General features: G+C 40.2%; 1 protein-coding gene across 1 annotated transcript; it reads right to left on the reverse strand.

The window, feature by feature from the left end:
* Positions 1-1,653: 1,653 nt before the first annotated feature.
* pros1 (protein S) lies at positions 1,654-11,010 on the reverse strand. Its single transcript, XM_037689939.1, has 14 exons — positions 10,932-11,010; positions 8,640-8,797; positions 6,969-6,993; positions 6,803-6,886; positions 6,601-6,723; positions 6,392-6,517; positions 4,411-4,539; positions 3,577-3,817; positions 3,271-3,457; positions 2,929-3,093; positions 2,682-2,850; positions 2,411-2,547; positions 2,098-2,326; positions 1,654-1,908 (listed from the first exon to the last, which is right to left on the reverse strand). The coding sequence occupies exons 1-14, from the start codon at positions 11,008-11,010 to the stop codon at positions 1,721-1,723; spliced, it is 2,040 nt and encodes a 679-aa protein (XP_037545867.1). The 3' UTR covers positions 1,654-1,720.
* Between the last annotated feature and the right edge of the window lie 3,408 nt (positions 11,011-14,418).

The raw sequence follows: 14,418 nt of genomic DNA on the forward strand, positions 1-14,418 counted from the left end.
GTTGTTGCTGTTGTCCTTTGTTGTTATCTTTCTTTGTTGAAATCAGGTCTCTCTTGTAAATGAGTCCTCGAGGCTCAATGGGATTGCCCGAATGCCAGGCAGAATTCCTCCCTGAGTGATGGTCACTCCTCCTAGCAGTCTGCAGAGCTCCTCATGAGCCGAGTTTCTCACCAGCTCCAGGATCTCGGTGATCAGGTACTGGAGCACCACCGCCAGGTTGATGGGAATTCATCCACGGCGCCTCCTTTTCAACTCATTTGGGATTTGGGGCTGTAGTTGAGATATTTGAGCTTTTGAGATGTTAATCCGCTGCTCCTGGTTGTTAAAAAAAACAAACAAAAAAAACATTGTTGCCATGGTTACGCAAATAACAAATGTCCAAAAGCAAAAAGTTTCAGTAAAAATCCTTCCAGCTGCACAGCATCCGATATTAGAGGAAATAATAATCGTAAAAAAGCGATTTACATCCAGAAAAAAGAGGAATTAAAGTTTTCAAAAGCAATAAATCAGAATGAATGTAACAGAGCTACTCCAACATACAGCCACCTCGAGTGCCGCGATTCTAGAACTCTACATCTGTAATAATATTCTATATTTACAATTTATAACATTTCTTCCAACATTTGTGTTTAAAAATCAATCAACCTTTATTTATACAGGTAAATCCCATTGAGCCTCGAGGACTCATTTACAAGAGAGACCTGATAAAAATGATAAAAAAGATAAAAATGCTTGGTGTTTGTGATTATTACTGAAGAAAAGTTCTTGGCTTCATGACAATGACACAACCTAAAAACCTCCCACGGCCATTTATTTTCCCTTTTCCATGTAATTTTTATTCTGTTTCATTTACTCAGAAACACACACTCTCTTTCATTTTCTCATTGTTCTGCCATGGTTCACAATTATCTTATTGTTTGACCTGCTCCTCCTTCACATTCACATTTTTATAATTATGTCATTTTCAGAAAAAAAAATGTTAGTGTGATTGGCCCAGTTTTTGCAAGCAAGTTTAAAATTTTGACACAAATATGGAAAAATGATCACAGGAAGTGTCATAACAAGGTGTTTTTCTTGTAATTCTGCTCAGCTTTAGCCATATTGGACTAAGCAGAATTGTCATTATCAGCACCTTATCTCACACCTTAATAGAACAGGAAATTATTTTGTGTGGCTGAGGTAAAGGGAGAAAATACAGTCATAAAAATAAAACTCATAAGTTGTTCTGACACAGTTCATTAAAACAAACATTGACAAAAAAAACCTAGATGTAACCACATTTAAGTTACAAAATAAAGTTGGTTTTAAATACAATCAGTTTGAATACAGAAGAGTTTGTCACATGGCTAAACATGCAGAAAACACACATAAAGCATAGCTGTATTAGAATATGAAGAATTTATAATCAGTATTGAAATTTAGCAAGAAAGACTAGAACACAAGTTATCTATCATGCTGTCATGTGCCGTTAACACCGTTTGATGCTACAGAGCTCAGCTCCTTATCAAAGTTTCCTGGAAAGTCATTTACTGTAACCAACTGCTAAAATTACATCATCCACTTTCTGTAGAGACAAAAAAACAACCTGAACAAAAATACTCTAAAGGCAATGAAAGTAACACTGTACAGAGGAAAAGCACACCGTCTACCAAAGATACGCCAACAGGTAACATAAGTGGGATGCTGCCTAATTTAAGGGCTGGTTTCATTTTAATTTGAGTCACTTCCTGTGTTGGTTCAGTCCATCAGGGTGAGTCTCGCGTGTTAAGACAGGAGGACAGGAATGAGACTTTATGCTGTTGTGTTTGCTGAGAGCTTCGTCAAAGTCCAGCTGCTGGCCGTTGATGGTGACGTCCATGCAGCCGTGGTAGAAGGCCGACACGGGGGTGGCAGGTAACGGGACGGCATCTGAAACAGAGTGGTCAGCGTCTGTTAGGAAAATACTAAAGTAAAAATATGTACAAAAACATGTTAAAAAAAAGTGCTAAAATTCCCTAAACAATCAGGTTTACTTCGTCTTTTCTAGCCTAAATAAATATATTTGTCCAATAAAATTTATGCTGAGACTTGATACTAAAACACAGGAGGTCAACTAACCTGGTATCCCACCGATGTAAGTGCTGACTGGTTTCTGCATGGTGGCATTGAGGTGCTCCAGTGCCTCCTGCAGGTCATCCGACTTCATGTAGGACACGGTGGAGGAGTTAGCTGAGATCTGAATTCCTGTCGGTGTCACGTTCAAGTGCACAGTGAGCCGGTCAGGGTAACAGAGCATCAGTGAGTCCAGCGTCGCCACGGTGACACCATCCAAAAATACTTGCAGGTTCTAGAAGGAGGTCTCAGTTAGCATCACAAGGTTTCAACAAGCGGGTTAGGGGGTAATTTCAGACAAAAGCTTTAGTGGCCTCACCGCATCTTCTTCCCCCTGTGTTACCACGGCAACCGACAGGGGGACGCTGTTGTTGTAGACAAGAGCAAAGAGGACACCTGAGCTGCTGGAGGGACGGATGTTCATCATTACATCCACAAACCAGCTCCCAGAATCACCTACGTACACGCAGAAGAACACAAATACGAAACTATTGTTCAGATCTACCGCTGGTCCTGCTTCATCGTGCCCCCAACACAAACCAAATTTCCTCACAGAGAGTGATTAATAAAACATGATTTAACTTACTCACTGTAGTCTACGTGGAAGTGTGCCAGTCCGGCCCCGGAGAAGAACGATCCTCGCTCCACATGCACGAAGCAGTGTTTGCTCTTCTTCTCCTGGATGACCTCCTTCACCCCTGACGCCCCTTGGTTCATCAGGTTCCAGCCCCGAATGCAGCCGTCAAGTCGAGGATTGATCTAACAATGGTGTATTTCACACTTTCAGACAACTAATGTGAACATTACATACACTTGTGGATGATTTGAACAGCGTACAGGCTTGATGATGTTGTCAGTGCGGTTCGGAAGACCGGCGATGTAGACTTTAGTCTCCAATTTGCCGTTAACCGAAGTGAAGAGACTCTCAGGGCTGTTGATGCTCATCACCGCCTCTTTACTGATCTTCACACTGATGCTGCTTTCCAGCTCATCCACAGAGATCTGCCCGTTACACATCAACAATATATTTTAACGTGTTGTTCCTGCAATGAACCTTCGGGGCACAATGCATCAGTTCAGGCCATCAATTAAACAACTCAGCAGCTTAATCTTTGGCCAAAAGGCAACAAACAGATCATTCAATGTACAGTAAAGCATTGTCATGTAGCACTTTCTTACCACGTGCCATTGCCCATCATTGATGGGTTTTCTTCCGTTCGTAACCTGGAACGTGTGCTGATTTTTGAACTGGACTTCAATGCAACCAGCTCTCAGCCCCAACATAAACCATGAGTTCTGGGAAGACTCTGCATACAAAACAACCCCCTCTGGGTCGAATGTCCGGAAGTCAAATTCAGCTGAAAACCTATCGCGAGACCAAGATATGGCTTTATGCACTCTTCCAACTGCAGCAATTTTCTTTTGCTGCACAAAGAAAAAAGCAATTTAACAACTTTGGGCAAATTTAAATCCATAAACACCTACTTTGTATTCTCCGGCAGGCGGAAGAGCAGGTAGATGACAGGAAGTCCTGCAAACTGCTCCCCTAGATAAAGCATCTCCGGGTGTTTGTAGTCATCCAGCTTCACGCAAACGGGGATACTTTCACAGTTTTGACCATCTGCTGCCAGACGAACACCCTCACGACCATCACAGTGGCACGTAAAAGTACCCACTGTGTTATGACAAGTTCCTTCACACACATGTGTCCCACACTCATCCACATCTGCAACAACCAATGAGAAATCAAGGATTTACAACAAGTAGACCAGTGGTGGCTTAATGGTTAGACTTGCATCTTATAATCACTTGTCTGTGTGTTTGAAACCAGGTAGCGGAGCTAATGTAAAACACTTGACATATCTTTAGGCAACACAATGGCTTAGTGGTTACCACTGTAGCCTCAAAGCAAGAAGGTCCTGGGTTCAATCCCCACTTTAGACCTGAGGCCTTTCTGGTGGAGTTTGCATGTTCTTGCATTTGTTTGGGTTATCTCCCAGTACTCCAGTTTTCTCGCTCACAGCACAAAAACTAGCATGTTAGACTGCCTTCAGGCCTCCCTTGCAAAAAAGATCAATTATCTCAATGGGATTTACCTGGTTGAACAAAGATTAATAAAAATAAACAAAATAAGTCATCTTTGTGTTTTAAAATGTGTGATTTCCAGTAGATGTAGTGCCATATCCATTTATATACCCAGCTTTAGTCCCTATCAGGTTATATTTGTTTCTATAAGACACAGCAAAGTGCAGTACAATCATAATTGATCCCTCAAACACACGTGAAGTTTAATTCTGAGCCTAAAAAAGGGTCACTCACCATCACAGGACTTGGAGGTGAAGTTGTATTTAAATCCCTGAGGGCACCTGCACTCATACATCCCTGGTATGTTGACACATTTAGCTGGTTCTTCACAGAGACTAGGGTACAACAAGCATTCATTGATATCTGGAACACATAATTAAAATAAAACATCACCTCTTTTAAAACAATCAGTTTCATTAAACAACCAAAATTACCACAGTAAGCACAGGTTCACCACAGGGGCGTGTACCGAGCCATCAAGTGTTCATACTGCAACAATCGCTCTGCCAGCGTCACCAGAACTAATATTATGAGTTGGTAGATAGAAGAAAGACAGAACTGGTAGCCTGCTGCTCAGCACATACAGTAATTTGTCCCTCAGTACTTCCAAAGCTAAAGGAGATTGCAATAGATTTTAGTAGCAAAGCATTATGAAGGTACATACAGGTACATACTGGGTAAGTATCAGGTAAGTACAGAGTAAAAAGTCAAGTCAAGGTCAAGTCAAGGTTCTTTATTGTCATTCGCATCACATGTGATACATGAGGTGGAACAAAATTGTGTTCACAGGGTCCCAGTTACATCAAGCAATAGCAAAAATAAAAAGTATAAAAAAAGTAAATAAGGATCTAAGATCCTTAGATATACTATACTATACTATACTATATCCTAAGATATACGCTAAATGAACGTCCAACGGTACGCTAAAAGATAAACGCTAGTCGCTAATAGCGCAAAACAGTACACCGAACAACAGCAGCACGATTCTCATAAGTTCGGTTCGGCTATAGTTCACACACTTAATGCGAGCGGAGTCGAGCTCGGTGCCAACCCCCAAGCTAACATAAACTGGGATTTCACCAGGAGCCTGTGAAGCTGCGGCCATGCCAAATTTCATTATCAAGCCTGGTCCCTGTAAGTGTACATGATATCTTCTACATGCTACCATGTATGTACCCGGCAAATACCCGGTGGCAAGTATCAGGCAAATACCTGACATGCATCCCTCATGGATCAGTACATGTCAGCAAGTGCCCAGCATGCAAAGAGTAGATTAAAAAGTAGATTATATATATATATTTTTTTAATTTAGCTAATCCTGCTTCTTTTAGGTTTCAGCTTTTGTTCTGCTGCTTGCAGTTTTACTAACTTTAGTTTCTGTTTAGCTAATTATGGCTTTATCATCTGCTCTGAAACTGTTTAGCTAATGGCATTTTTGCATTTTAAGGCCCGGTCTGGCTGCAGTTGGCTTGCCCTTATTCTACCCTGGTCATGGCTGTGTTTGATTTGAGCAGAGTGCTGCCTCGACGTAGGCAGGGATCATCATATCAAAACTGTGTTGTGATGTCATATTATTTGCGACAAAACAATGGACAACATCGAGCTCATGCTACTTCTTTTTTTTGTTGTTGTTTCCAGAATAACAGATTGTTTACACCTCTGGCTTAATTTTGGTTGTCATACTTTGAGCATCAAAGTGTACAACTGAGGAAAGTCTACGTGCAAATGTTCCCGTTAGGTTGATCACCACAGCCAATCAAAACAAAAAAGGCAGTCTGTCAAACTGACTGAGTCCATGTTTGTGAAGACTTTGTCCTTAAAGATAAACAGTGAGTGAGTCCACTTAGAAATCTGCAGAAATAAAACACAAAAGAACTGTCAGCAGCATCGAACAGCTCAGAGATGTGAGACTGTGGGAGTGTTTTACTGAAAAAGAAAGAAAAGATGGTCCATCCTTTAACATGCTTGAAACTGTCAACATGCTCTTGCATAAGAAGGGTAACACAGGGTCAGGTGGGGAAATAAATGATGTGCTCCCTGAGGTCAACAGGGAACAGAGTCTGTGTTTTGATGCGAACAGCTGAACACACACTGAAGGGGATCTGTTTTCTCCAACCTTAAGGGAGTAAATATCAAGAATAGGTCGTTAAAACACTCACAAAATGAAACCAACACCCAACTGTCGGCTTTTCTGTACTACTGGGTGACTTCTTACCAACACAGTTGATGTTGTCATTGAGGAAGTAGCCATCTTCACACATGCAGCGAAAACTACCAGGGAAGTTGTGACACTTTTGGTTGCATCCTGCCGGAAATTCGGGATCCGAACATTCGTCGATGTCTGCCAAATGAACACACACCCCACAGCTAAATATGAATTTATATCAATTATTGATTAACGTTATGCTAAAAAGTTAACCTCACCGTCCTCGCAGCGCCGTCCCTTCCAGCCAGGCTTACAGACACACGTGAAGGAGGCCTGGCCGTCTACGCAGCGCTCCGAACCGTCCTTACTGCACGGGAACGGTGTGCACTGGTTACTGATCTCTGGTGTCAGACACATGTTGATGCTGAAAACACTTCACAGTTTGAACCGATCGTTTAAACCTCAGATGAAGCCCCTCACCTTTTACGCAGGTCCGAAGGTCCAATGGGATGTTTGAGTCTGAGTTCTGGTTGTTGATGCCAACACGGTGCGAACCCAAACACACTGGAACCAAGAGTCACATTTGAGTCAAAGAGTACCGATTAGATAAATGTGTAGTAAGAAAATAAAATGTTTGGAAACTCACCGACATATTTAGGGTAGAAATACTCCTGGAGAAAACACAACAAAGTGTGAACAATTCTACATTTAACAATGGAGGCACAATGAGACTTTTATAAGCGCCATAAAAATAATTGATTTCTAAAGCGTGATGGGAGTTTAAAACTGTAGGAACCACAAGTATTCACTGGAGAATCAGTGTGAACGCTAAGAGCTGAAATGTGTCGTAAGAGCCGAAACAGAAACGTTAAAACTATCAAAACAAAAACTAACATTTGCCAAAAACGCTACAAATGGGAAAACAAATTCTAGAACCAGTAAAAACAGTAGCTACGAGCTAAAACTTGCAACACAGTAGGTAAAGACTAACAGTAGCAGAACGGCTGCTAAACGGTTAAGTTATCAAAACAATAGCTGAATGCTCAAATTAGAAAAACTGCAGCTAAAAGCTAAAACTAGCATAACAGTAGCTGCAAGCTAAAACAGTAGCTAAGAGATAAAATTAGCAAAGCCGTAGGTTACGTCTAAACATAGCAGAACAGTAGCTAAATGTTAAACTTAGCTAAACTGTAGTTAAAACTAGCAGAACAGAAAGGATCAAATAAAACCATCAAGCCAGCACCTAAAATCTATATTTTTAATAGTAGTAGTAGTTTAAATCATTAGCAAAACAACAGCTAAATGCTGAAAGAGGCTAATCAGAAGTTAAAACATATATTAGTAAAATAAGAAACTAAAACTTGCAAAACGATAGCTAAATGTTAAAATAGGCAAAATATGATCTAAAACCAAAACTAGCAGATGAGTAGGTGATAGCTGAAACAAAAATGTTGTTAAAATTAGCAGAACAGTTTTAAAAGACTACAACTAATAAAACATTAGATGAAAAGTAAGACCAACAAAAAACAGCCAAAACAAATTAGTTAAATAGCAGCTGAACTCGTCAAAACATTGTTAAAATAGGCAAAACTGTAGCTAAAGAGCGAAAACTGGCAAAACAGTAGGTAAAGACAAACTAGCAAAACAGTAATTAAACGCCAAAGTTATCAAAATGAAATGCTACAGTTAGTTATAAAGTAGCAAAAACTAGCAGAGAACTTGATGAAAGCTTCCATTATAACAACAGCTAAAACCCACATAAGTAAAATAGCTGCTAAAAGGCTAAAATGATTAAAAGAATAGCTAAAAACTGAATTTAGCAAAACAATACCTGAAAGCTAAAACTTGCAGAACAGTAGCTGAAACATAAAAGTAAACAGCAGCTAAAAGCTACAATAAGCAAAACATAGCTTAAAGCAGTAATTAAAAGGACAGTAGCTAAAAGCTTACATTTTCAGAACAGCAGCAAAAGCTAAAAGTGAAGTGAGTATGCTGAAGTAGATTTTCAATATCACAAAGTTTTAAAACATTTGAAGTGTTCCCTTTTCATTTTTGTGAAGTTTAATTGTTTAACATGTCTTAAAGCTACAAAACCCCAAAGTCACAGCTGTAAAGTCCTGAAAGAGCTGCACATTTTGATCTATGAATGGTTAAAACAGCCAAAGAAGTCAGTTGGGTCATAAAAGGTGTGAATGCGGACTCAGGAGACACACAATAAAAACATTTTTATAACGGTTTATTTGATCCTTCCAAGCTAAATGTTTCCTCCTGACCATCCCAACACCCGGAGATGTGCTGCAGCGCTTCAGGTTCTCACCGTCTCTGGCTCGTTCTCGAAGATCTCTCTCGCCTCCTCTTTGTTGCACAGCTCCTCGATGCACTCCCTCTCCAGGTTGCCCTTCTTGCTCTCCTCGAACAGGGAGTTGGCTCGTCTGTGCCGGATCAGGAACTGGGAGGCTGTGCTCTGGTTCAGGACTGGGACAGAAAGACTCATTAAATCCTGCAGAGTGAATCTGACTTTTTTCCTCCCATCAATGCTGTTTGTACAGCGTGTTTGTTGTATGAAGATAAATCATTCAGACATAAAAAGGCTCCTAAACTCAACAGATGAACCTTGTCAACACCTATCAGACAATTCCAGGTAGTATCTCACTGGGCTGCAACACAAAAACAGATTTAAATCGGATCTTTAGGTTCTTTGTTCTCAACGTCCTGTCACAAAGACACAATTAGTTCTCATTTATTTAGCAAAAAAAAAAAAAAATCCTCACAGTTTGATAATTCTGTATCATTTTAGCATTAGCAAGGCGATTCTCAAACAGCTACAGGAAGAAAATTGATCAACAGCAGCCTTGATCAGTGTTTCCAAACTTTTCTGTTTTTCCATCTTTTACCACTTATCCATTGTTGGGCCATGGAGGAACATGTCCAGGATAGAAACGCTGTCCTCCCTGTTCCCAGCACCTTCTTGTGGGGGGGTGGGGGTGGTGTTTCCCAAAATAATCCCTGGCCAGAGACGATATATAATCCTTCCAGTGAGTTCTGGGTCTGCCCCAGGACCTCTATCCCAATGGGACAAACCAAGAAAACCTCCAAAAGGAGGCGTCCAGGAGCCATCCTGATCAGAACATTGAACTGTTTGATGTCAGTTTGGCGTCACCAAACTATCTCTGTTAGCTAAAAATAACTAGATCATTTTTTAATGACTTTCTTCAACGTTACAAGATTTTATGCACTAGTTTTGGACAGCCCAGTTGACGATGTCATGGCTTTGGGAGGTTTTTTATAGGTGAAGTTAACCACATCTCCATCTTCCACCTCTTATCTGTGGTCGGCAGCGGGTCCAGGATAGAAACCCAGACCTCCGTCTTTCCAGCAACATTTTCCATCCAGGACTTCAAGGTGTTCTCAGTCCAGAATGGGTTATAATCCCTTCAGTGAGTTCTGGGTCTGCCCCAGGTTCTCTCGGAAAACCTCCAAGACATTCTAATCAGATGTCACCTCAACTGACTCCTTTCGATGCAGAGGAACAACAGCTCTACTTCTAAATCCCCCAGGATGACAGAGCTCCTCACCCTATCTCTAAAGCTTAGCTCGGCCACCCTACTCATTTCAGCCGCTTGTATCCAGGATCTCGTTTTTTCGATCATGATCCAAGCCTCAGGTGAGGGTTGGAATGTAGACAAACCAATAAATTGAGAACTTTGCCTTTCGACTCAACATTTTCTTCACCATAACTGACCAAAGCAACACTCTCATTACTGAGGACGAAGACTTGATTCATCACTCCATTGCCCGCTCCATCCTACCACATGAACAAAACGCCCAGAGACTTGAAGTTGAAGAGGGCATCTCACCTTTTTTGTCATTGACCAACAAAATGAAAGTAGCAGAAACTATTTTAAGTATTTTTAAAAAAAGAATTTAAAAATTGTTCATCTACCATTGTATACATTTTCAGCCATTTATGACTACAGTACTGTTTTCATCTTGTTGTAACAGTTAAAACCCAATATGCATGTTTAGAGATCATTTGATTTCCTTACATCTGTTGAGCACAGAGGGGTCCTGACCCCAACTTTGGGAACCAATGAAATTATCAACTAAAGGATTATTATCTGCCATAAATACATATTTAGGCCTGACACTTTAAGCACAAAAGGCACAATATGGTGAATAATTGGACTGAAAATGAGTTGAAATGCTGTCAAATTGAAATAAAATAGAGGATTTATTTTATTTTTATTTTTTATTGGGGGGGGGGGGGGATTAGAACCACTTTAAAAGACTGTAAGACAGTATGTTCCTTGGAAGAAAGTATAAATAAAGTTGGGGTGGTTAACATTTTACTTTATAAGTTGTTTTTTGTTTGAAAGGATCAAATATGACTGTTCCCTGCAGGAATGGTTTATGCCTGAGCCAGATGTAAAACTGAGGCTCGTTGCGACACAGTTATTTCCCAGAAACCAGCCCTGACCGTAGCAAACAGCCTTCAGTTTCTCTGGGACCATCCAGAGTCCAAACACCTCCAGCTGGACTGGATTTTAAACTGGATCAGAGTGGAGACAAAACCTCCCAAGTTCACTAAAGTAAAACCAGTTTTACTTACATGGGTGAGCGTCGACCAGAGTCACCAGGAGCAAGAAACAAGTCAAAGGTGTCCCAACAGCCCGATTCTGTCCCCACATGGTCCTTCTTCCTGGGACAAACTTTGGCTCTGGGTGAAGAATGGCTGAGAGCAGATTTGTGCAAGAGGAGAGGGGGAGAACTTTATTCTTCCCAAAAGTGTTGATGTAAAACAGGAGGAGGGGGAGAGCAGCCAGAGAGCGCTGCTGACACACTTTCTGCCTTGTGTTTACTCAAAGTGGCTGAACTCAGGCAGAAAATTGGTTTTAAACACACAATATAGGCCAGGAGGCCCAGAGCACAAAGGGTTTCCACAAACTCACTCATGACTATGGAAGCCCATTTCTGCCACAAAAAAGAAAAAAGAATGATCAAATAGTTTGTCTTAACTGAAAATAAACAAACAAAAACAACCAACTTGAAAAACTGGATATATGTTGGTGTTTGTGTTGATTTTTTTTGTGCACAAAGTTGCTGCCTTTTTTCTCGCGGTTGTGTCTCATGAAAACAATTCAGTCTAATAATAAAATCAGATACCTACCCCACTCAAAACTGGAATTTGTTTTAACATCAACTGTGTAAAGTAAAAAGGTTAATGGTTTTCTGGATTTGGATATCTTATTTGATTAATAGCAATAATTCTACTATGATACTACACATCTTCTTCTTCTTTTGGCTTTTCCCTCTTCGGGGTTGCCACGGCGAGTCATCCTCCTCCATCCCACTCTGTCCTCTGCATCCTCTGTCCTCACTCCAACTATCTCCATGTCCTCTCCAACTGCATTCATACATATTATATTCTCTATGGACTTCCTCTTTGTCTTTTTCCAGGGAGCTGCATTTTTAACATCCTTCTACCAATCTACCCACTGTCCCTCCTCTAGACATGTCCAAACCATCCCAGTCTGGTCTCTCTGACTTTATCTCCCAGTTGTTCAACCTGTGCTGTACCTCTGATGATCTCATTCCTAATCTTATCCATCCTTTTCACTCCTAAGGAGAACCTCAACATCTTCATTTCTGCCACTTCCAGTTCTTTCTCCTGTCTTTTTGTCAACATCTTTGTCTCCAGACCATACAACATAGCTGGTCTCATCACTTGTAAACTTTTCCTTTGACCTTTGCTGACACCCTTTGATCACAAATCACTCCTGAATCTTTTCTCCATCCACTCCATCCTGCCTGGACTCTCTTCTTCACCTCTTTCCCACCCTCCCCATTTTCCTGGACAGTGGATCTGAAGTACTTGAAGTCCTGCACCTTTGTGACCTCTGCTCCTTGTAGCCTCACTGTTCCAACGGCCTCCCTCTCATTTACACACATACTCTGTCTTACTACGGCTGACTTTCATTCCTCTTCTTTCAAGTCCATACCTCCACTTCTCCAAGTTCTCTTCCATCTGTTCCCTGTTCTCACCACAGATCACAATGTCATCTGCAAACATCATAGTCCACGAGGACCTCATCTGTTAGTCGGTCCATCACCAGAGCAAACAAGAAGGGGCTTAGAGCCGATCCTTGATGCACTCCCACCTCCAACTTGAAGCTATCTGTCACCTCTACAGTACATCTCACAGCTGTCCTGCTGTCCTCATACATGTCCTGTACCAGTCTAACATACTTCTCTGCCACTCCATATCTCCTCATGCAATACCACACCTCCTCCCTCGGCACCCTGTCAGATGCTTTTTCTAAATCCACAAATACACAATGGAGTTCTTTCTGACCCTCTCTGTACTTCTCCATCAGCATTCTCAAAGCAAAGGTGGCATCTGTGGTGCCCTTACTTGGCATTAAACCATACTGCTGCTCACAGATAGTCACCTCTTGTCCAAGTCTTGATTCCACAACTCTCTCCCAGGTCTTCAACATGTGGCTCATCAACTTAATTCCCCTGTACTTGCTACAACTCTGTACATCACCATTGTTCTTAAAAATGGGCACCAGCACACTTCTCTGCGGTGGCCCTGAGGTGTAAATGAAGAACATTTGAAAAAAATAAATAAAAAATGGAATTACATTTGAAAAAAAAACTCTCCATTCTCATTCATTTCTCCATTCTTCAGGCATTTTCTCACCCTCAAATATACTCTCCACCGTTGCACACAGCAGGTATTGCTGCAGCCCATTCCTTCAGTTAAGATCAAAATGGACAAATAATAATTAAAACTTCATTTCAAAATGTCCAGATACAGTAGTTTAAAAAAACAAAAAAACAAAAAACAAACAAGACAAAACCAACACACAAAATAACTAATTAAGTAATCAACATCATTTATTGGGAGGAACTAATTTGTAGAGCAAACAATTATTTCTTCTTGGTGGGGCTCCGCCCTTATGGACCATCCACGCACCCACTAAAATAAACTAAATTATTATTTTTTTTAACAAAACTAAAAATAAATACAACATAAGTATAAAACATGCTCATTAATGTGCGTTTCAGTCACAACTTTGAAACGTATGTTTGAAACACTATTTGACTTTTTTTAGTGGCTTAAATGGGCTTCCGTAATATAAACTACTAGGGGTTTTATTTTACTTTTTGCACTAAAAACATTTATGTGATAAAGTTTGTCATACATGGAGGGGGGCACCCTAAATCTTGTTTGAGTCTGTAGGAAGAAAAATAATGTAGTAAATATAGAAACAAACAAACCTGTACATTTATCTTTAAGCTGTAAAATGTTGTTTAATCTTCTTTCACCTTGTAAACAATTAAGCCAATTTAAAAATGAAAACAAAGCCATTTTGAGAGCTCAGAACCTTTAAAGTCTGACTTTTTTTTTTTTAAATAGTCAAGCCTGACCCAAACCTTCCTCATTTAAAAAATAATTTATGTGCATTTGTTGATAAAAATGTCTTGAAATAGAAAAAAGCTGACGTGTAACTTAAAACAACACACAGATGCAGTTTGCTTTAAGGTTGGATTCATTTAGTTACTCAGGGAAAAAGTACACATCAATTCTTTGACTCATCCATTCAGCCTGTACAAACACATCTCACTTATTTTAATACTTTTTAAAATATTTGTACAAAATACACTGTTCTCCCTTTATAATATCTGAAGAGGCATCTTCCTGCACACCGGTCTGCAGATGAGAACTGTTAAAACTTTTGATTTTATTGCATATCATCTTTATTGCATAACTGTTGGGCATGAAGGAGTTTTTACTGAAACTGACTTTCTGGGAAGGTTGTACTGGAAAATTATAATAGATATGAGCTTCATACACCCGAGGACAGTTAGCAACTGGTGGGAACAAAGACTCAAGGTAAAAGTGATGCCGACTGTTTCATGTTTTCATCAAATATTTGGAGGTAAAATTGGCTTTTTTGGAAAGAGCAGATGTTTTCTGCTGTTAAAACCAGATGTTTACATACACTGTATGAAAAAACTAAATAAAAATATCACCATCTGACACGAAACCAGATGAAACCTTCCCTGTTTGACGTCAGTTTGGCTTCACT

This window comes from Nematolebias whitei, chromosome 2 (genome assembly GCF_014905685.2).
Source record: "Nematolebias whitei isolate Nwh7 chromosome 2, NemWhi1, whole genome shotgun sequence".
NCBI classification, from domain to species: domain Eukaryota; kingdom Metazoa; phylum Chordata; class Actinopteri; order Cyprinodontiformes; family Rivulidae; genus Nematolebias; species Nematolebias whitei.